The sequence below is a fragment of the Trichoplusia ni genome, chromosome 3 (genome assembly GCF_003590095.1).
Source record: "Trichoplusia ni isolate ovarian cell line Hi5 chromosome 3, tn1, whole genome shotgun sequence".
Taxonomy (NCBI): Eukaryota; Metazoa; Arthropoda; class Insecta; order Lepidoptera; family Noctuidae; genus Trichoplusia; species Trichoplusia ni.
In genome coordinates, this window is record NC_039480.1 from 19,666,417 (window position 1) to 19,690,628 (window position 24,212).

The window sequence follows — 24,212 nt, forward strand, 5'->3', positions numbered from 1 at the left end:
TTTCGTCCTCCGAAGGTCCATGAGGTTTCCTTTGCCTTAACAAAAAAAGGCCATGTCTATCCGTCCGTTTGACAGACGAAACCTACTTAACACCTTCGAAACTTGTGCACCTACACTTAGTTCGCAATAAAGATATTTGTTATTGAATTTGAAACGACCCCGTCTCACAAAACGTAAGCAAAACAAATGAAACTTCACTGATGATGTTAAGGTAAAAAAAATAATTCAAGCTAAGCACTCACCACACAAACATTTGGCACATGCAAAAAAAATATTGGGTATATCTAATCAGACATCCTTATTAGGTAGGTATTACCTTAGGGCACACCCCATTACCTTAGCACAGATAACAATAAAATTGTTGTTTTGAACAACTACTGAAACAATTATAGTATCTTAGATTACTAAAATTGTCGAATATGAAATTATTTAATCATCATCATCCTAGCCTTTTCCCAACTATGTTGGGGTCAGCTTCCAGTCTAACCGGATACAGTTAAGTAGCAAAGTTTAAAAAAGAGCGACTGCCTATCTGACCTCCTCAACCCAGTTACCTGGGCAACACGATACCCCTTGGTTAGACTGGCTGTCAGACTTTTTATATAGCTTCTGATTACATACAACGACTGTCAAATATGTATGAATAACAGGCGGGACCCACAATTTAACGTGCCTTCTGAAACACGGAGGAACTCGTTATGGCAAAGATGGTCACCCATCTACGGACCAATCGCGTTAAGCGTAACTTAACCTGTGATCGATTCACATATGCAGTTATAGCTTAGCCACGAGCTCCTAGAGCGACGTAGTCTATTCACCATTAATCATATTTACATTCAATTATATCGAAACAGAATGGCTATCAATGATAATATTTTATCTTTTATCGTTTTAAAATGCAAGATAATATATGTTGATAACAAAAACACTAAAATATTTAGTACTTTGACTTTGTTAACACTGGTAACTCATTTCGAGAATTATTTTGCGTATTTAGATAAATATGTTTAAATTCTTCATCCATTTTGTTATATTTTAATTAGTTTGACAGTTTAATTTTTTAATTCTGTCTAGTGTAGTAACTGTGTGATTTAAATATCGATTTAAGATAGTTTTTGATGTAACAAAGTGTATTGTGGAAAAATTGGTGATTATTTTATTGGAAAGGTTTTTAAGCAATTTTAATACAGATGGAAATGGATTTTTGATTTGGTAAGCATGATAACACTTCTAAAAGCAACCCTTATAGATATAGAATAGATTTAGTTATTTGTAGTTCTTAATTTGACTGTGAAGAAACTTGTTTCAACGTTTTATAACGATCTGAGACTGAGGAATTTAATCTATACCTCGCGGGGGATTTGACAATCACATCCAAGACACTCAGACTCAGAACAAGCATTTGTGGATCACACAAATGCTTGTCCTACGCGACTACGCGGGGATCGAAACCCTGACACCGGTGACACGTCATGTTCAGCGCGTTTTTTTTATTGAACTTTGATTTTTGGTAAGTTAGGTTTTGATTCGCTTTGATGGTAGTTGCGACAGCTCGCGCTAATAGATGTTCAGTGGGTTAGGTTCACTCGGCTATCGGTGCTGTCGTTATGATATATGTATATAGTTTTCTAATATGACTCACAAGTTTTATCGTTTACGCAGGTAATTTGAAGGGTTGTCAATCAGTCTTTGTATGGCGATGTTTTGTTTTTATTTCCTCATTTATTTTGAATCGATTTCCTAATTTTTTTTCCAGTCGTGTAGGATCGCCGACCCACCGGGCTATGCGAGAAAGAAAGAGGGTCCCCGGTTCTGAGATTTACAATTTGGTTTTGGTTGGGTGGTTTGGTTGGGATATTATCTTTGAATTCTGAGATTTGCAAAACTGGAAAAAAATTCTAAACAGTTTCAAAATGCTATGTCGTTTTCGACAAAACGCCGTCCGCATGAAGGAATTTCATCCTCGTGTCGCGGCGACACTCATACTCTGAACAAGCATTCGTGAATTACACAAAACTCTTGTGCTACGCGGAGATTGAACCCGCGACAGGTCGCGTTTAGTGGGTTTGGCGTGATGACCTCATCTAATAAAACCTTTCAAACCCCACAATTTTTAAACGCCTTAACCTTAACACCACCATGTTTGATACGGAACACTCGCACAGAATTCACCTTTAATACAAAGAAACTAAATTAAAATCGCTCAACACTTACGGGGTCTATGCTACCACAAACAGATAGACACGTCAAATTTATAACAAGCCTCTTTTTGCATCAGCGGTTAAAAATAAAAGTCATTCTTATACATTTGAAGTTAAAATGCTATTCAACTTACTTTAGGCGATCTGGCTGACTGATAGACATGTTATACGGAGATCATGTGGTGAGGAAGGCGTTGAGCATGGATGTGAATGGATATAGGGGAAGAGGACGACTAACGAAACGATGGATAGATTGTGTGAAAGATGATATGGCTGCAAAGAGTGTTTCTTGTGAGATGACGTCAGAAAGGTATGGAAGGAGAAGACATGTTGACATGACAGACCGTCGACCTGGTGAAAGCCGCTGGGTCTCGTTGGATGCAGGTGGCAATGAATCGGTCGCGCTGAAGAACATATGGAGAGGCCTATGTCCAGCAGCGGACAGCTATAGGCTGAGATGATGAAGGGCAGGAGAATTATGATGATGATGGCCGACATGTAAAAATTAAACAAAAGGAGCTATTTATTTTAGAAATTTGTTTCCTATCTACATGCCAATGGCCTTCGTAACTAACTTGCACCATGATTGTATTATCAGAAGCTGCATTTTATAGATAAAAGGATTAATCATATTGATAAATGAGCAATCGTTTCGTAATGAGTTCGTTGAATTTAAGTTTCCTGGGTTTTTTCTTTGATTACTTAAATCGACTCCTGTGGCAGGGAATTTAATCCTTGCATCGGGAGTTTCACAAACATTCATGTCACATGCACAAAGACACCCAGGTTCAGGACAAGCATTCGTGGATCATACAAATGCTTGTACTTAATTGACGTGCTGATCGATCCAACTCCAGGTCACCAGTTGGCCTCGACCACTCGGCTATCTGTGCAATACAAATAAATTTTATTTGATAACAACCAGATGAAACGCTCCCACTTACTCGGACGCCACGCTAGCTCATTGCGTTCTATTTAGGATTACGATACTTGAAACCCAGGTTTCCTCAGGAATTTCTCCGTTTTTCAGTGGTGTCTTTCTGGTTTTCTAGTGCCAATCAACCGATTAAAACACTATAAACTTTGCCTCATCATATTAGTACCTATAGACGATGAAAGCTTGTAAACTTCCCTCTAAGAAAAAATCGTCACCAAACCAGGGAAAATTGAGCTTAATGGCTATGCTTATTCACTGTGCACAATAGGGATGACGACAATTTTTTTTTGCAGTGTCCGTCTTGTAGTTTTTTGTATAATAATGGATACGTATTCTAATTTGTCCCGCAAACATAAATTGACCAAATTACAGTGAATGAAACTTACGCGTGACGTCACGATTGTGTATAAATTTTACCATATCGTTACGTCACAAGCCCCCTCTCCTAAACTTTAAAGCAGTTAATCTTTGTCAATTCTAGTTTTTCTGAAAAAGGAAAAAATACGTGTCTCATACTTTTCAATTATCTAACTGAGGGACTAATGACATTTTTTCTTTTTATACCCAGTCATCATCCCTATTCGAGACTCCTTGTTTCCGGCTTTTTATTTTTGCTACTTTCAATGGTATTTTAAATGAAAGGTCTGCAACCGTTTTTTTTTAATCCGCAAAATTAACAAACAAATCATCTTTAAATATTGAAGTCATTACTAGTAGTCAGAAGCCTCAAAGTCTGACAACCAGTCTAACTAAGGGGTATCGTGTTGCCCAGGTAACTGGGTTGAGGAAGTCAGATAGACAGTCGCTCCTTGTAAAACACTGGTACTTAGCTGAATCCAGTTAGACTGGAAACCGACGTCAACATAGTTGGGATAAGGCTAGGACGATGATGAATGCCATATTGTACTTGTAGAAACGTCAATTCAGTGATCGGATAATTGTGACTAAACAAGCGAATACCTTTATAACATACCATATATTGTTTTAGATAATTACGCTGATTATATTAAAACACCGCCGCAATATTTATCAAATGATTAAATATTTATAGATAAATGGAATTGGAACACAGTCGCTTGTTGAAGTTCTTTCAAAGTGGCCGTACTATGTAAGTATGTTCATATTTATAACAATTTCAATATTAATTGTGACTGGCCTGTTGGTCTAGTGGTTTGTGACCCTGACTGCTGTACAAAAGGTCGTGGGTTCGATACCCACACAAAGAACTGTTTCGGTAATGATTACGATCATTTGTTCTGTGTCTGGGTGTTGTTTTTCTATATTATGTATGTATTTAGAAATATATAAGTATGTTTATCAGTTGTCTAGTACTCATAATACAAGCTCTGCTTAGTTTGAGACTAGATGGCGTTGTAAAACATGGCTACTATTTTCTTCGTTCATTGCGAGGCATAATTTGGTCCCATAAAAAAAAAATCTTATAATTACCATAACTTAATTATTAATTCCAGAAAAGAAATGGCGGAGTTGCCAGTCATAAAAATACAAAATGACTACGAAGATCCGCCGAACGTCGAATCCAAAGTACCAGGATCGCAAGAAATACGAGAAGTAGACGAAAACACATTAAGAAACCAAGAGGAATCTGAAATAGAGGTAGGAGGAGCTCAATTCAGTCTATCTCCCATTCTGACTGTCACTCAAAAAGAGACTACTCTTACTAAAGATGGCGTCAAATCACAAAAGTTGACAGTTACCGAAGATATAGCGGTGAGTTATCAGCATTTGTTTAAGAAAGATGTTAAACCAGGTAAAACTGTTGTTACCACGATGCAAAAACTTGAATATAAATATTAAATGTTAATTTTGGTTTTATTCTTGTTTCCCTGTATTTTAATCTAGCTGTTGCCCGCGACTTCGTCCTCGTGGGTGGAAGATATAAGTTATGATTTATACCTGCCCTGATTTTTCCACATTTTCCATTGTATCTTCGTTCCTATTAGTCGCAGCGTGATGGTATATAGCCTAAAACCTTTCTCGATGAATGGTCTATTCAGCACAAAAAGATTTTTTCAATTTGGACCAGTAGTTCCTGAGATTAGCGCGTTCAAACAAACGAACAAACCCTTCAGCTTTATATATTAGTATAGAGTATAGATGACAGCTTCCCTTGCCCTATGGGGATAAGACAGTTCTAAAATCTACGACAATAATTAACTATACGCAAAGGTTCCTTAATCACCAATTTTATGGATAAAGTGGCTAAACTACAACACACAAGTTGATTGATCATTAATTAAACTACTCATGACACGGTCGATTTGATGGGTGACTATTTAGACTTCGTCATAGCGAGTTCCTCCGTGTTTCGGAAGGTGTTCACCTCCGTGTTTCACGTTAAATTGTGAGTCCCGGCTGTTATTCATACATCGTTGACAGTTAAGAGTAGTCAGCAGCTAGAAACTCTGATAACCAGTCTAACTAAGGTGTATCGTGTTGCCCAGGTAACTGTTTTCAGAAGATCAGATAGGCAGTCGCTTATAAAACACTAGTACTTAGCTGAATCCGGTTTGACTGGAAGCCGACACCAACATAGTTGGGAAAAGGCTAGGATGATGACAGCACTGAATTGCGTTATTAATCCAAACGAAATGACATTTCTGTACATTTAAGCATTTTCTGCAGACTACAGTTTCAAACAAACTATTTTTACAACAGTCTGACGAAATTCACATGAAATTAGCTTTTATCATAAGAGATTGTGACGTCATAGATATTAACGATAAAGTGAAAATAATTGCCAATTGAAAGTACTTATTGATACGATGGTTTACTCACGCGAATTTATCAGGGTCCTAAGACTAGTTTCGGACCCAACCGGAGTCCTTAATCATGAGCTGATGCGGCAGTACGCGTGAGTAAATTGTTACATCATTTAGCATAGTACCAATATTATAAAGCTTACTATGTTAAAGCTAAGCTAGGCTAAAACTTGACTGTATGCAGGATTGCCACGCATTGCCATACACCGACACAAAAACGCGGATGACGTAGCACGGCGGTTCAGGTTTAGTCAGTAAGAGTCTGACACTACCCGTTCCCCCGAGGAAGCGAGCGTCCATGAGGATTCCCCCGCCTTACCAAAAAAAGGCTAAAGCTACTGGTTCTGAAGAAATACTGGTTTAATTTGAACAATGATTTCAGTGTTAGATAGTTCATTTATTGAGAAATCATTATGCTATAATTAATAAGAGCTGACGAAGTCAACACGCGGACGAACTCGTACGTAACACCTCCAATAAAATCGACTACCTACATGGTAGGCGCGAAACCCACTGTGCACGACGGATCTTAAATGCGATCTCCACATAGGACTAACATTTCTGTGATCCACGAATGCTTGTTCTGAGTCTAAGTGTCATTGTGCATGTCTGTTAAAAACTCAAGGATGAACTTCTTAGTGAGGTAGACGCTTTTAATAAAAAACGATCGATGTTTTTATTTTTTATTTTGAAAATAACGTCCATTTGAAATTAACCTTGGGATGCAGACCACCTTGTTAGACATGAAATACAATAAAAATATTATAAAAAGGTTGTAAGGAAAAATGGATTATAAATATTGGAATCTGAAATCGCCCGCAGTGAGCTAGCGTCGTGATCAATGCTCGAACCTTCCCTATACGGGAAGAGGCCTGTGCCCAGCAGTGGGATTTATATAGGCTGGAATTATACTATTCCCACGAGTTTCGTCATTAATACAAGGAAAAATAAACAACTTGCTGCAGGCATATACAATGTAAAAAAATATTCCACAATGCCATCTAGTCTCAAACTAAGCAAAGCTTGAATTATGAGTACTAGACAACTGATAAACATACTTATATATTTCTAAATACATACTTAATATAGATAAATTTTACCCAGACACAGAACAAATGATCGTGCTCAGCACACAAACATTAGTCCTGGGTGGGAATCGAACCCACGACCTCCGGTATAACAGTCAGAGCCACTAACTCCTTAACCAACAAGTCAATCAATATCCACTTAGATTAAATCTCAAAGACAGATTAAAAATACATTATATTGTTATTTTCAGATTGAACGTAGAGAAAATGGTGGACTCAGATACAGTAGTAGTTCGCAACACGAGAGAGAATTGGATAGCAGAAGCGTAAGAACAAAACTAAGAAGAGAAATAGAAAATAGAAACATGGAAAGAGGTTTGTTATAATATCATATATTTATTGTAACTGTCGTGAGACTGATTCATTACTAAATGGTGCAACGCTTTGCTCACGGGCATTTATCAGGTCAGCCCCACCGCATCAGCTCATGTTTAAGGACTCTGGTTGGGTCCGAAAGTAGTCAGGCACACCCGCTATATACGCGTGAGTAAACGGATGCATCATTTAATAATATCAAAACGGTAGGTCCACAATTTGTAAAACAGGAATTCGTGGATCACACAAACGCCTGTCCTTCGCGGATCGAAACCGCGACACTTCACTTACATTTCAATCATAATTCTCCTTGTTTCTTATACCTAAAATCTGAATAGTCAGGCTTACGGTTAATAAGATTCTTATTTAATTGCTATTTAACACATTTACAGATAAATCGGAAGAGAAGAAATCCAAGATCCCAATCACAAGGCTACGTCAGGCTGTGGAGCAAGTGAAGAAGGAAAGAAGAGAGCAGAAGGAGAGAGAAAGAGTGAGTAGAATGTTATATTACAAACACCGCGTTTTGAAACGAAGGGAAATGAAGTAGTTCCATGTTTACACTTCATTTAAACTAATGATTGCTTATAGTCGCATGCTAAAGTTAGTCTAAATGTATTTGTAGTTAAAGCTGCCTCAATTTTATTTCAAGTTGCCTTCGTTTTCGAAATAATTTATTCGATTTTAAAAGCGTTAACCGTCGACCTCTCTTTGAACAAATTGTTCCAAGCAATGTACTAAGTTAAGACCCCATTATTAAAATAACACTTTTTAACGACACTCGTATAATTTTCCAGCAACAAAAACAACCGCGGCGCTCATCGCTGCCAAAGTTGAAAGAATCAAAAATACCAACGAAAAGACATACATCGTTAAAAGTCGACCCGAAAACGGAAGATGAATTTGACAAGATTTATGAAGAAATAGTCGATGAAACTCTTAAAAATATTGATGATATAAAATTAGAAGTCAAAATAGAAGATACAGAAGTCCTTGAAAGTAAATTCGAGGAAATAATTCACGCGTACGACGAGGAAGTCGATGAGAGACCAACTGTATCGAGAATTTCGAAAATACCAGCTTTACGACGTCGTGGAGACGATGGTGCAAGCAAAATTGGAGCTTTAGTAGAAAGGGTTAAAGCTAAAAATCCTACAGCAGATTCTGAGTTGAAAGATGGCGGGTTTAGAGTCACAGCGTCTAATATTACCATTAAGAGGTTCTCAAGAGGAACAAGCAGAGAAGTGAGTCGAGATAATGAAGTCTCTGTGGTGAAAGAAAGCGTGGATAGTGAAGTTATAGATAAAACACCAAAAACAGTGCCTGTCAAGCCTGCTAGGACTTACCGCAGGAAAAATAGTGAAAAAGACAACTTTAAGATAGAAACTGTTGAAAAAGTTGAAGAAGGAAAAGAGACACAAAATGTTGGAGAAGAGATTCGAACCAAGGCAACAGCACCTGTCAAGCCTGAAAGAGCGAAACGTGCTGTCAGTCGAGAAGTCAAGAAAGATGACAAAGGCACAGTTGTCATCGAGAAATTTGAAGACGATAACACTAAAACAGAAATCGTAACCAAGAGCGAGGGAGATGGCACTACTGTCAAAACTACAACGATAGAAAGAGAAGTACACTCAAGTATACCTATACGTACTGAAAGATTAATTCGAAGTTATAGCCACAGTGTTAATAAAGAAAAGCCCGCTACCGAGAAATTCGGTCAACATTTTAGTAGCAAAACTGAAGAACAAAAGGTCATCAATGAAAGTACAGCTGACAAAATAGAATTGACAGCAAACAAAAAGGAAACGACAGCAAAAGATAAGACAGCAATCCCTGTCAAAACAGAAAGATTTACTCGCGGTATCAGTATAGAAATGGGTAACATTAGACCTAAAGATGACAGCAGCATTCTCAAAGAATTCCGAGAGAATGGGAGTCATAATATCGTGACGATTACAAAAGGTAGTGTAACAAAAGACACTAATTCTGAAGTTATGACAACTGAAGAAAGAAAAGAACGCATCGGTAATACTATAAAAGAAACCATCGTAAAAGAAACTATAATTGAAGAAACATCGTCTAAAACAGATGAGAGTGTAAGCAAAGAAATTAAAGAAGAAAATGGTCTTAAAACAGAAACTTTGAAAACTGAATATATTATCAAAGAAGGCATCAAAGTCGGTATACCAGTTTTCACGAAAACTGAAAATTTAACTGAAAGTACCATTGAAGATATTGAAAGCACAACAGATGAAGTTAAAAGTTTCACCAGAAGTGCCAGTGAAAATATCACACGAACGGAATTCAAAGATAAAACTTCGGAGAAAACAGCAACTTTCACTAAAGATACTAATATCAATAATAAGGAAACTGTCACTAATAAATTAACTAGCAGTGTGAGTGTACAAGAAGGCGCAAGTAGTTACAAAAGTGACGTCACTGAAAATGTGTCAAGTAGTGTCACTATTAAGAAAGTGACTGAGTACCAGACGACAGAACAAAAAACCAATGTAGAAATGAACACATACATGCTACGAAATCCCTTTGACTTCAGTCTCAAACGAGATTCTTATAATTTCAAAAATGAAAATGTACAGAAAGGAGAAACTAAAGAAATTCAGGAAAATAGTAAAACGGATACAGTTCTTGAACAAAAGAAGCTACAATACAGTAGAGGAATTAATGAAACGATTGAATCTAAAAAATATGATGTTTTTGTGGAACAAAAAGATCAGGATCTTAAAGAAATTAATAAAAATAATCAATCTACAATCACTAACAATATTAAAGACAAGAATAAGATGACACACAGTGAAGAAATTAATAAAACTGAAGATACTACAATAACTGATACTATTGCTGAAAAGAAAGAGATAGAACATAGTAAAGTTCAAGCGGAAGACAAGGATAGCGATAATGAAGTGACAGTACTTAAAGGAAATGTCAGTCGGCTGAAAAATAAGATTAGTTCGTTGGCGAGCACGAAGAGTATGAAACAGGAAGACATTGATTTGCCTAAAAGCACTTCCGTCTCATCGAAAATTGCTGTTTTTGAGGTAAGAAGTAAAATATTTGTAAAACCCTAAATCACTGTAGCTGCTGGCCTGCCAGCCTCCCAAAGCCACCTGACGCACAATGGGCCAACTTGGAGCCTACGTGCGTAAAAAATAGCCCATCACCAGTAACCAGTAACCAGTAACCAGTATCACTGTAGCTTTTAAAGTCTATTTTTAAGGAATTAGATATTAAAAACTTTTAGACATATTAAAGAAGTTTTTTTTTATATACTCTTTGGTATAACCGAAATATCTATCTGCCTCAATGGATATACTTTCTAATAATGGAAACTTCTACTGTTAGGAAAGGAAAATATATATATTTCTCACCGATAATTCCAGGTGAAAGTTTTACACAAAGTAAAAGCAATGTTTCATAGTAATTCTTTCTTTTTCCTGTCCTTATCACACATGAAATCAAGGTTTAGTTATTTTTAAATCTATTGATGGGTCTCTATCTAGCCTTTTTAAATACCAATATATTACAACTAACAACGTGCTTCTTTCTTCACAGCGCTTAGAATCAAAAGAATCTACAACAAAAGATGAAAAACACTCAGCAATAAATACTCCTGAAATAGAAACAAACATCAAAAAATTTGAAGACAAACCGAAAATCGTAGAAGAGCTGCTCAAATATGAATCTTATGACGAGAAAGATAAGATCAAAATTGGCTTCAATTACGACGAATTGATATATACCAGTGAGGCAAAAATCGTTGATGAATTTTGGAAATCTGCTGAAGGACCAGTCAATAATATTTCAACTCATAACCCGGTGATAACTAATAAAGCCGTGTTAACGGAAACTAAAGATGAATCTGAACCAAATACACCAGATGTTACGTCTATAAATAGTGCTACAAATATATCTGTAATTGTAGGAATACCTAGAGAAAATAAAACAGAAACGTCTAACTTAGAAGCTAAGGAAAATAAAATAGCTGACAATCAATTTGAAGTTGCTAAAACATTACCTATAATAGTCAAAGTTGATAAATCTAAAACAAGTTCACCAGTTATTGAACCCGCAGTAAAGGGAGATAATAAAACTAGTATTAAACCAGATTTATACGAACTACCAAAAATTCTACCTGACAGAGATTACGAGAATGAAGTAGGTAAAACTAAACCTGGTAAAATTAACTTAAACAATTGGAAAACTCAAGTCGCAGTCAACAAAATATTGGTCGATAAAAAAGACGTAATTAAAAACGAAAGTTTGGATGAAATAGCTAAAACCTTACCTGACATTGGTTTCAGTAAAAATCTGGATCAGGTAAGCAAAGAATTACCTGAAACCATTGATTTGAACGAAAAGAAACCTGAAGTAGCTAAAACACTTCCAGCTATTATTAATTTTAATATAAACGAAGCTATAAATGTACCTACGATAGTGCCAGGTAACCTGCACAAAACTAATGAAAATATAAAGATTATTGAAGATAAAGACAGCCTGTCTGACATTAATAACACAAGCAATAGTCTTACGACTGAAAAAGACGAAGTTAAACCACAAGAAATTAAAATCCCAGATCCCGTATCAGAAAAAGGGGTTATACCAGTTAAAAGTCAATTAGAACTACCAAAAGAATTACCAGAAAAAGCTTCATACAAATCTCAATACATGGATACTAATAATAAAAACAGCAAACCGGTTCCCGGTAAAATAAATCTCAATCTATGGAAGAATCAAGTTGAAACTAACAAAACTCTGCTTACCAAGAAAAGCATTATAAATAAAGAATTAGAATTCTCAAAAATCGTGAAACAAGTCGAGATAAATAGACCAAGGAAAGTATCAAAAACTAATGAAAGTATTGCGTCTGAAATCGCAAAACCTTTGCCTACTATAGTGAGTGTAGTTTCTACTGATCTTGAGACAGTGCGAGCTCTGCCATCGCAAATAGACGTCACATTGGATAGCAAAGAACAACCAGTTAGAACCTTACCTGCATTCATCAACTTTAAAACAAATGCTGATCAAATTGAAACCGCTAATGATTCAGCTAGTTTTTTAGACGTGACTACAGATGGGAATCTTAATAAAGATGTGTCTAAAGCTGACAATGTAAATTTAACTATTGGAGAAGCTAAAATATTTCCAGCAAGAATTGAATTGCAAGGTTCTGGTATTCAAGTTGAAGAAGCTAGGACTCTACCAACTTATATAGATATTAAAGAAACGGTGCTTCAAGAATCCACAACAGTTAATGATGTTAAGACTATTAATGTATCTAAAACCGAATCAGATTTTGAAAGTAATAAAATTGAAGAAGCAAAATCTCTTCCAGGCAAACTAGATTTAAGAGCTTGGGAGACACAAGTTGAAGTTAACAAAACCCTTCTGTCAACTATAAGGAAAGACAACGCAAAAGTTGAAATAATTAAACATGTTGACACAGATTCATCAGAAACCGAAAATGACGAATACAATTTTGAAGACGATGATGACTTTGTACCCGCAAATAATGATTTTGATATTGTAACACCAAAAAATAAAATTGGTTTAGGAATTGTAGTTGAAAATGTTACTCTAGACGAATCGCAAGATGACAATGATTTAAACAACAATTCAAATCCTATTTCTAATGAATCCGATCCTAAAGAATTACTTAGTGATCCTGAATTGGTTATTGATGAGCCTGACGTTAAAGAAAAGAAGGCTTCTATCATGAATAGGATTAGAAATAAACTATACTTCATCAACTATAGGAATATCATTCGTAATACAGCCAACAAGAAGCTAGCAGCTGAAGAAAATGACAGAAATAATGAAGAAAAAGAACATTCAATTCATAATTCGTATTCTTTTGACAGTAAAGCCAAAGAAATAAATACAAGCAACACAGAGTATAAAGAAACGAATGAATTTATAGAAGAAACATATCAAAAAATTGTTAAAGAATATACCTCAAAAAAGATTATTACTGAAAGCAATATAAATGTTAATGAAACTGAAAATTATTCAAATTTAACTGAAAGTAATGACTCGAAAACTGAATTCGTGAAATCTAATGAATTCGGACTGAAAACAGAAGAAGAATTTGAAAGTAGAGAAGAAATTAAAAGAGCGAAGTCCGTTGCAGAATTAGATTTAGGTGATGCTGTTAATGGTAAAGTCCTTAAGATTTTAGGTAGAATCAAGTCTGTGGATTTCGATTCTAGAAGGAACGTCAAAGTTGAGAAGATTAATTTGAAAGAAATGCCGAAGAAATTGTCGGTTTTGGAGAAGATTCGGCTGTTTGAGGTGGGTGTAGTTTTTATTCTTCTTCATACTTCTTTAAAGGGTCGTAATCTCGTATAGACGAAGCCTGTGGTATAGACCACGGCCATACTCTTGTACTTTTTCCTTCTTAATCGTTCTTAAATCATTCTTCTATATCATCTTACCTACCTATGTATAAAGGTTTAATATAATCCAAAAGTAAATTTTAATTAATTATAAAACGGTTATAAAGTTCGGCGTAAAAATACTTTTGTTAAAAAACCGATTCAAGTGCGAGTCGGAGTCGCAAAACTGAGGGATCCATCTTTCTGTACGAATCAATTATAACTAGAGTTTCATTATTTGTTGTTATAACGGCTACGGGAATGACGTAATTGTGAAACACGCTAAATCGAAAAAAAAATAAGAATAGTACGCCAGTTCGGAAGCACATTAAGGCGAAAACATCAAAAAGTGTCTTCGTATCGAAATCCATAGTTGCGAATAGCGTATTCCCATCTGAATCCCATCTGAAAATTTGACGGGCCTGTTGGTTTAGTGGTTAGCGACCCTGACTGCTATACCGGAGGTCGTGGGTTCGATTCCCGCCCAGGACAAATTTTGTGTGATGAGCATGATCATTTGTTCTGGTGTCTGGATGTAATTTATCTATAATATGTATGTATTTAGAAATATATAAGTAAGTTTATCAGTTGTCTGGTTACCATAACACAAGCTCTGCTTAGCTTGGGATCAGATAACCGTGTGTGAGTTGTCCCAGGATATATTATATTATATTATCTTTAAAAAAAAAATGTATATCTGAAAATAGCGACCCAGTGATTATCAAGAACTAACTACGCTTCGATGATTCGATTACCAACAGATCATGACAGACATCATATCTAATATTTCCTCTGTCAGGCTGTTCATTGATAATACATGGGAAAGGGGAGGCCTATGCCCAGCAGTGGGACAAAGGCTGTGAATGATAATGATGATGATATACAATAAGATGACAGACGGCCTGATAACCAGCCAGTCGTTTGAAAAGAAGTTTAACTTCAAAAATTTAAACGTCACTTACACGTATCGTTTTTTCACTCACTCATATTGAACATTGATGTTTGTCCTGTCAATAAACTTCAAAAACAATTGTTTTATTGAGGTCAGATATGAAACGGAAAGATGAATCTTATTTATCAAAACAGGTAGATAATGTCAATCAAAGATTAGATTTTAAAACATACAAGTATTACCCGCGACTTGTCTTGAAAAAATCTATTTTAGGTAAATAATTAAACTTTTATATAATAAAAAAATGTTATTCAGGCATTCAAAAATTAAATCCTTATGTCGCGAAGGTTTCAGAAACATAAGTCACATGCACAAAAACTGCTCAGACTCAGGACAAGCATTCACCGATGAAATGCAAATCCGGAAATACTTGTCCTACGCGGGGATCGAACCATGGTTCCACAACCACTGGGCCATCCATGCAGTCAAACAAAGGGTTGTGACGGCGTAATCTCTTTCTCTCTCTCTCTCACTACTATTAAGTTTAATTTATTATTTTTAAACTATGCACCGCGAGTATTGTGCTTTGGTATTTTTTTCATTTTTTCCACTAGCGGCAACAGCCCGCGACTTCGTCCCCGTGGGTAGAAGATATACGTTAAGATTTAGGTATACCTGCCCGGTTTTTTTCACAGTTTCCATTGTATCTTAGCTCCTATTAGTCGCAGCGTGATGGTTTATAGCCTAAAGCCTTCCTCGGTGAATGGTCTATTCAACACAAGAATTTTTCAATTTGGACCAGTAGTTCCTGAGATTAGCGCGTTCAAACAAACAAACAAACTCTTCAGCTTTATATATTAGTAAAGATTTGAAACTTGGATTCAATCTCATCTAATCCTGTCAAATAGTTTTTGAGAGTCAATAAACAAACAAATTAGAATATTTCAATTTGAGGTAGTTTCTTAAAAAAAGATGTATTGATTTGTCTTTTATATATCATTGTGAGATAGGCAAAGATATTATTTAACATCCAAACTCGTAATCAGAGAGCATTATAAAACAGAAATTATAAGAGAAAGTACCTAGAATACAGTTGTATTTAAATTTGTGGCCATATTTTATGAAAATCTTTCAATATTGTGTTAGTTTTTATACTTTATATTAGTAAGTATTGATTTGTTATTTTTTATATATTTTGGCAAAAAGCCAAATTAAAAAAAAAGCGAGTTAATTGACGTTTGTCGTATTATACCATAAATATTTCGTCAACTCAAACAAGCACCCCAATTAAACGAAAACTTATTTAAAACCGCAATAAAAATTCAATCAATAATATTTAATTATTGAAATTATAAACAATTAAGTTTGAACACTCAAAATGCACAATTCGTAAAAATACGGAAAACCGCTGGCCTGTATTATAAAACCGCTTTAACCGCCAAAACGCGTCGTACCCAAAGGTTAAAAGTTAAAACTATTAATGAGGTTCCGCTGCATGTCTGTCTGTCACCAGGATGTATCTCATAACCTGTAATAAAATCTGTTTAAAGGGTTTTATTTATGGTTTTTAAATTAGTTTCAAGGATAGAATAGCCCACGGCCTTTATATCTAATTATGGTTCAGATCTTGAGATACACCTACAAATGGCCGGCACTCACTCACAAACTTTACTTCTTTATAATTGAAATGAAACTACTTTTACGGATTTTATCGCGGTTTTGTTTTAGACTTTAGTTCCCGACGTTTCGACAACTTTGCAGGTCATGGTCACGGACAGACTGAGATGGCATTCGTCTTCTTTAAAATATTAGTAATATTAATATTAGGTACTTTAAAAAACGTGACAGCGGTAATAATATAATGAAAACCAAGAAATTAGTACCGATCGTACTATACTATAATACAGGCCATTCACCATTCTTCGTGTAAAAAAATGGCGGGTAGTTAATTTCCTTAACTTATGAATTAGCAACGAATACTTCTTTCACTTGGATCCCAGTCGGCATATTGAATAGGTGTTTTACTTTAATTAATAATAGTTTAATTTGTTTTCCATAATGCAGTGTTTGTTTTTAATATTGTGTGTAATTGCGCTGGTGAGTATTTTAAAAGTGACAGTTTGAAATTATAAAAGCGCGCGTAATTATGTTTTTTTTAAGTATCGTTGTTAAAGGTGTAAGACTTGCTTAGATTCGATTTTTATAATGTATTAAAATGAAATTCGAATAAAAATATGATATATAAATTTTCAAATAGAAATAGATACATTATTATGATTGTTTGTATTAACATATTTCTCTTTTTGTTTTAACGTATGTACAATTTTAAATTTAGTGTTTTTATATACTATTTTTAAATAAACGTGACGCCTTATTTATATTAAATGAACGGTTTACTCACGCATATTTACTCTACACCATTTAGGCCCAAAACTAAATAATTATTTTACGCTTTACAAACATTTTTTACCATACTTATTTTAATGATAGTCAACGACAAACATAACAATCTAGCTGTTGCCCGCGACTTCGTCCTCGTGGGTAGAATATATAAGTTATGATTTATACCTGCCCTGTTTTTTTCACATTGTATCTTCGCTCCTATTAGTCGCAGCGTGATGGTTTATAGCCTGAAGCCTTCCTCGATGAATGGTCTATTCAACGCAAAAAGAATTTTTCGATTTGGACCAGTAGTTCCTGAGATTAGCGCGTTCAAACAAACAAACTCTTCAGCTTTATATATTAGTATAGATATAGATATAAGTATTTATCCTTTTTATATACGCTTACGCCATTTCCGCATGTTTTCAATCGCTTCGTTCAATCATTTTTTGCTGTCAGCAATTTATTTTTCTAGACAACGCGAACGTCAAAATCATTTTATGAGTACTTACATCCGTATTTCGTAGAATTGTTAAGTCAGTGTTTTAAAACGAAGACCAATAGTTGTTTGTTACAATATAAATCGTTGTTGTTTTGCAATAAATATTGAATTTTAGTATATTTTTTTAGGTATTTGGCAAAATTGGTTGTTGATTTCGGTAATAGTGCGTAATAGGCAATTAATTGTGTAGTTTACGAATGCTTGTTTAAATTCCGGCTGTTTTTGTGTATATGTATTTGATTATCTGTGAAAATCTTCGCGAAAAACTTATTGATAAGTGCGGGTGTCGATTTATATAAAAAAAAACAAATAAACGTGTAAAAAAATTACGTCATATTGGGTTAGTTTTAAAATCAACGGAAAGATTAGAAAATTGTAGATACATTAAAACAACAATTAAAATACCTACTTTAATCAGAACACTTGCCATCTCACTCCCACCTACTATCTCAAAACGAGAGCAAGCGAGACAAAACAAAGAATTTCTTTCCAGGCTCTATCGCAGCAAACTACCTTCAAAAAACAGATCTTTCTTCCACAAGCTGTCTGTCCTTCTCGCACACGTATACGAGTAAAAGAAACAGGGAATATTGAAATATTGCAGGGTAGAACGGAGGCTAAAACTACGGGGACATTAAAACCAGTGACTCAAGAAGAAAAAATGGTGATTTCTGAAGAGGTTTATGAGAAAAAAATTGAGGATTTGAAAGGGGCGAAGGACAGATATGGATCGATTGACAAAATGCCTGCGTTAGCGATCTCTGAGAGTCAGAGTATACCCATGATTGCTTTGGGGACCGCGTTGGTGAGTACCCTTTATATTTTCCCATCCCATGTTTCTATAAACTCATTTGCTTGTTTATTTGTCGTTCCGGTTAGATTTTTGCAACTCAACTTTAAGGCATTTTCCGATAAGCTAGCAGGCTGAAATTCTCAGGGTAGCTTCAAACCCGATGACAATGCAAGTAATAAGTATAAAAACGGCTGGACCGGTTTTTAATTATATTTACTAGTCGTGGCCCGTGGGCCCGCCCTCTACTATTTAAAAAAGACCACAGAATACAAAATCGGGATAAAAATCCGGTGTTAATCGTTGTTATAAAATAATATCTCTGTGTACCAAGTTTGGTTTTAAGTGTCAGTGATTTTTGCTTAAAAGAGGAACAAACATGCATGTACCTATAAAAACAATTGCGATAGGATTTTTTCTACTGCTTATTTGTATACGACTTCTGGACTCGGGTCCCATTTCATGATGGTTGCTAGGTCACCAAACCATCGGACAATTGGGCAACAGAAAATATCACGCTCTGTTATCACCAAAATTAACTTTTCCAAATACTTATATCTTTTTACGCGTCTATTTATTCACTAAAAATAACTAGAGGAACGTATCGCAAAGCGAACAATTATGACGTCTTCATATTTTTTTCTTGATTCACAAATAAACATGTCATTTCAGATGGACCCCCGCCTCATACCCCATCTTATAAAGGCAGCTATCGACCTTGGCTACCGAGCCTTCGACACCGCGTACATTTATGGCAATGAGAAAGAAATAGGAGCGGCTATCAATGAGAAAATACAAGATGGCACTGTTAAACGGTAAGATTTAGTTTTAAATAATTGAATAAATGATCCGGTTTCGATCCCGCGTAGGACAAGCATTTGTGTGATCCACGAATACTTGTCCTGAGTCTGGGTGTTTTGTGCCTGTGATTTATATCTTTGTGTTAGTTCACAAACGTCTCTAAGTATCTAAACTCCGACGCAAAAAAGATATGTTTGAAAATCGGATAAAGTTTGTGGAGGGATGATGCCATAGACAGACATACACGTCAAACTTATAACTTACATAAATATAGGTAATTATTAATAAATTGAGTAGGAAACTTGATTTTATAACACAAAAATTAAAAATAAAAGAAAATTGTAATTTTAATAAAAAGACCGATGAAAAATTGCAACGCATTCAATGAAGCTTTATTCTGTTTTAGTTTATAGCAACTCGAACTCTTAAAAACTGACGACCTCCGTGGTCGAGTGGAGTACGCACCGGTTTCAAGGTGCCGCTAGCTCTGAGGTCCCGGGTTCGATCCCTGGTCGGGTCAATGTAAAAATTCACATTTCTACATTGTCTCGAGTCTGGGTGTTTGTGGTACCTTCGTTGTATCAGAATTCCATAACACAAGTGCTTTAGCAACTTACTTTGGGTTCAGAACAATGTATGTGATGTTGTCCGCATTTATTTATTTATTTAAAAAAACACTTGAAAATGTAATTAAAACTTACCAGATGCCATACCAGACTTCGTTTTGTCAAAAGCTAATTTCATTACTCGTTTTATCCCCAGTGAGGAACTATTCATTATGTCGAAGTTATCGAGCACTTTCCATCGCACAGACCTCGTGCAGGGTGCCTGCAAGAGCTCGCTGCAGAACCTAGGACTGGACTACTTTGACCTCTATATGATACACAACCCTATGTCCTTTAAGGTAAGTCGTTAATCTTCTTAGATGATGGTACACGGATAGCTGGTTGAGGTCACCACGCTAAATCCACTGAGCAAGGCGTGTTGCTTCGATCCCCGTAGGACAAGCATTTGTGTGACCCACGAATGCTTGTTCTGAGTCTGGGTGTCTTTGTGCATGTGACTTGAATGTTTGTGAGATCAAAACTAAATAAAAAAACTGGATGGTACAGAAACGTGACGCCATATTGTCGTAACGGACTCACGTTGCATAGTCATCCAGTTACCTCCTAGTCGCGCCGAAAGAAGTTCTTTCGTACTTCAATTTTCAAAATTAATCTACTGGTCATCTCACCCTACTAGCTTATCGGGGAGTGCCTCAAAATTGAAAGCAAGAATCAAACAAACACGAAAAGTACGCCTATAAAAACGTTGAAAAATCGGTTTAATTTATTTATTTAATTATCACAATAATCTACCATTACAGTTTACTCAACCTAATGCGGTAGCTAGGACCACACAAAGGTCTAAGTATTTATGTGAACTAGGGTTTCAAAGATTGAATTATTATGCATATAGTTGCAGGTCTAAATTCTAGCAACTGTTTTAATATGTAATTTTCTGATAATTCTGATATGCATAGGCAATAAGTTAGCCTGATACACATGCCCATCATTGCTCCTCCTGGAATTGCTTGTTGCTTCATCCACTTTTCTGCTAGATATTAGGAAAACAGTCTAAAATATCATATCATCCACTATTCTCTACCCTAGACTACCTGGAATTAGACTTATATTTACCCAAAATACACATATATACACTCACACTACACACTTACAATTCTTATTATTTTATTTTTCTCTTTTTGTAAAAGCTCACACACACCTATAAATGTATGTAACCTAGCTTAAGTTAACTTAAGAATAACAATGTGTAAGCGGAACGAATGAGCCTAGATCTCACGACACAGGGAATCCTAGTGTGAGGTCTAGGACTTCAAACAACTGTTTGTAACTTATTTAAAACAAATAAATTATTATTATAAATTATTATTATATATAAAAAAAACCACTCTTGGAATTAATTTAATCCTTGTGTCTTGGGTTTCACAAACATTCAAATCACATGCACACAGACACCCAGACTCAGGACAAGCATTCGTTGAACACACAAATGCTTGTCCTACGCGGGGAACGACCACCTCCCAATGAGTTTGGCGTGATGACCTATATTACCTCCAGATTAAAACTATCTCTATAATTAACAGGAAGGCCCAGACCCAATCCCAAAAATAGCCTCTGTAGTCCAATACTCTGAGCACGATTACTTGGACGCGTGGTTCGGCATGGAGGAGCTGGTCTCCAGCGGCCTGGTCAGGAGTATCGGAGTCAGCAACTTCAACACGATGCAGCTGCAGAGGATCCTCGATAAAGGGAGGTTTAAGCCGGTTGTTAATCAGGTAAGGAAGATGAGCGGTTAATTTTTTTTTTGCAGCTAAGATCGTGATTTACTTTGAATGTTTCTAATGCTAATCTGCTATACCGAAGGTCGTGGGTTCGATTACCATCAAGGCCAAAGGTGTGATGAGCACGATCATTTGTTCTCTGTCTGGGTGTAATTTATCTATATTATGAATGTATTTAGAAATATATAAGTATTTTTATCAGTTGTCTAGTACTCATAATACAAGCTTTGCTTAGTTTGAGACTAGATGGCGTTGTGTGAAAGTTGTTGAATGTTAACTAGTTTCCCGTATTTGCAGGTTGAATGTCACCCATACTTGTCCCAGGAGCGCATGCATGCATTCTGCAAGGAGAGGAACATTACTCTCAGTTGTTTCGGCGTACTGGGATCCAAGGTAAACTTCTGTCAAATCATGAAATTTGTGTTTTTTGATGATATTTCCATATAAAATTATGGAACCATGGATATACGTTACGTTTCGTTACGTTTAAACATGCTTCTTGATAAAAAAACATGAAAAATATACTCGTGTGACGTCACTTACCAGTACGCTTTTTACTAGCAAGTGATATTTAATAGCCCCCACTACGATACAATTCATCATTTTAAGTGCTTTCGATTCCCCGCCCAGGACAAAATGTTTGTGTGGTGTATGTATTTTGAAATATATAAGTATGTTTATCAGTTGTCTAGTACTCATAATAAAAGCTTAGTTGCTTAGCTTGAGACTAGATGGCGTTGTGTGAATAATGACTTGATATGATTTCACAAATCTTAAATTATTTTTCACATTACCAGGGCACTCCGGCGGAATTCAAAAACTCGACCACAGCCGCTATCGACGATCCGTTTGTCAAAGTAATGGCGTCTGGACTTAATGTGACACCTGCACAACTTCTTATCAGGTAACAACGTAGTATATTATTACACAATATTATTAATAAAAGAAATTATTTTTTCAAAATATCGGTTATGAATTTGATATACATAATACGAGACATACTTACTTCCGGGTTCCGAACAACGAATGTGATGTTGTCCGCATGTATAATAAAAAAAAATATTCACACGTTTTTTTTTATTCACTCACTTTCTTGTTTATTCGTCGTTCCGGTTGGATTTTTGAGAAACTTCCCGATAAGCTAGCAGGCTAAAGTATTCAGGGTATCTTCAAACCCTATGACAATGCAATTTACAACTATAAAAAACGAGAACGATTTTGATAAAATTTGAATGGAGTGACAATTGATTGCACGGATAGCCGAGTGGTTGAGGTCGCCACGCCAAGCCACATCGTGTTGCGGGTTCGATCCCCGTAGGACAAGCATTTGTGTGATCCACGAATGCTTGTTCTGAGTCTGGGTGTCTTTGTGCATGTGCTTTGTATGTTTGCGAAACACCCGCGACACAAGGATTAAATTCCTTAGTGCGGGAGTCGTTTTTTTTTTAAAAGATAAAAACTAAGATATTTAATAACGTGGCTTTTTAGATGTTTCAAATCTATAATTTTTTACGATACAGATATCAAATTGAATATGGCCGCAACGTTGTTGTGAAGGCGTCGAGTGCTGAACATCTGTGGGACAACCTACAAGCATTAAAGTTCACGTTGGATAGCGCGCAGATGACAGGACTGCATGCGTTGAATAAGAATAGGAGGACCTTTACATTCCAAGGGTGAGTTGGAGATGTATTTAAGTTGTGGAGGGTGGAGGAGTGGGGCGGAGTTGGGAGGAGTTGGTAGGAGTGAGGCGGAATGGTAAAGAATTAGTGGTATTTGGGAGGAATCAGTGGTAATTGAGATTAGTAGGTAAGGAGGAGTTGGGAGGAGTGGGGTGGAGTTGGGAGGTGTGAGGTACAATTGTAAGGAGTGGGGCGGAGTTGGTAGGAGTGGGGCGGAGTAGGGAGGAGTGGGGTGGAATTCGAAGATGTAGGGAAGAGTTAGTTGGGAGTGGGGCGGAATTGCGTTGAGTATGGCGGATTTGTAAGGAGTGAGGGAGTTGGGAGGAGTGGGGTAGAGGAAAGAGGAGTCCAGCGGAGTGGGGCTGAGCAATTTACTAACTGGAAATCTTTATTACCTACTTATTTTTCACATTGTTTCAACTGATACGGAATGGCATTTTTTTTAGCCCTTGTTTATTAATTACCAAACTAAGTTTATCTTTTCTCGTTTTTTTTTTCAGAATGGGAGACACTCACAAGAACTACCCATTTAATTAATGGATGGAGATTTTTAGACCTAGTTTACATACGTTAGCATTGTCATTTAGATAATTTCACTATTTTTCATAATTTCATTAATGACTTAAATAATACATATTTTTGTATGTATTTGCGTGTACTTAGTTAAATAAGATAAACTATGAGATTAAATAATTGTAGAGATTAATAAGTTTAAGTAGAATTTAATCGATTTTGCATGTAATTTTTAATGAAATCATTTTTGAATAAATAAATCATTTTTGTACTTAATTATTTTGTTGTTTTATTAATTAATATAATATTCCACAACTTGTACTTAACGCCATCTAGTCTCAAACTAAGCAAAGCTTGTATTATGAGTACTAGACAACTGATAAACTACTTATATATTTCTAAATACATACATAATACAGATAAATTACACCCAGACAGAACAAATGATCTTGTTTATCACACAAACATTTGTCCTGGGTGGGAATCGAACCCCCTACCTTCGGTATAGCAGTCAGTAATTCAAGCTAAGCCAGTAGAGAAATTACATCTCTCCAAGTGCTAACACCAATTTTTCAATTCTTTTTCTCCTCTCA

The 24,212-nt window shown here is 35.8% G+C and overlaps 1 protein-coding gene across 4 annotated transcripts; it reads left to right on the forward strand.

Annotated features, from left to right (window-relative positions):
- Window positions 1-946: 946 nt before the first annotated feature.
- On the forward strand, window positions 947-23,898 carry LOC113492320. Of its 4 annotated transcripts, none has more exons than XM_026869770.1 (15): window positions 948-1,212; window positions 4,127-4,246; window positions 4,611-4,869; window positions 7,201-7,324; window positions 7,717-7,817; window positions 8,122-10,380; window positions 10,895-13,630; window positions 17,983-18,294; window positions 18,952-19,094; window positions 19,843-19,984; window positions 21,227-21,418; window positions 21,722-21,817; window positions 22,222-22,328; window positions 22,945-23,100; window positions 23,607-23,898. In XM_026869770.1, exons 2-15 carry the CDS (start codon window positions 4,194-4,196, stop codon window positions 23,641-23,643), a joined length of 6,717 nt encoding a protein of 2,238 aa, XP_026725571.1. In that variant the 5' UTR covers window positions 948-1,212; window positions 4,127-4,193; the 3' UTR covers window positions 23,644-23,898. The 4 variants fall into 4 exon arrangements, with proteins under 4 accessions (XP_026725574.1, XP_026725571.1, XP_026725573.1 ...); XM_026869772.1 differs by having other exon boundaries at window positions 949-1,212; window positions 18,094-18,294; XM_026869771.1 differs by lacking the exon at window positions 948-1,212 and having other exon boundaries at window positions 4,200-4,250.
- Window positions 23,899-24,212: the final 314 nt, after the last annotated feature.

Coding starts and splice junctions, on each gene's coding strand:
- LOC113492320 (XM_026869770.1), top strand. CDS start 4,194: ATGGAATTGGAACACAGTCGCTTGTTGAAGTTCTTTCAAAGTGGCCGT. Junction 4,870..7,200: donor CAGTTACCGAAGATATAGCG/GTGAGTTATCAG, acceptor TGTTATTTTCAG/ATTGAACGTAGAGAAAATGG. Junction 10,381..10,894: donor CGAAAATTGCTGTTTTTGAG/GTAAGAAGTAAA, acceptor CTTTCTTCACAG/CGCTTAGAATCAAAAGAATC.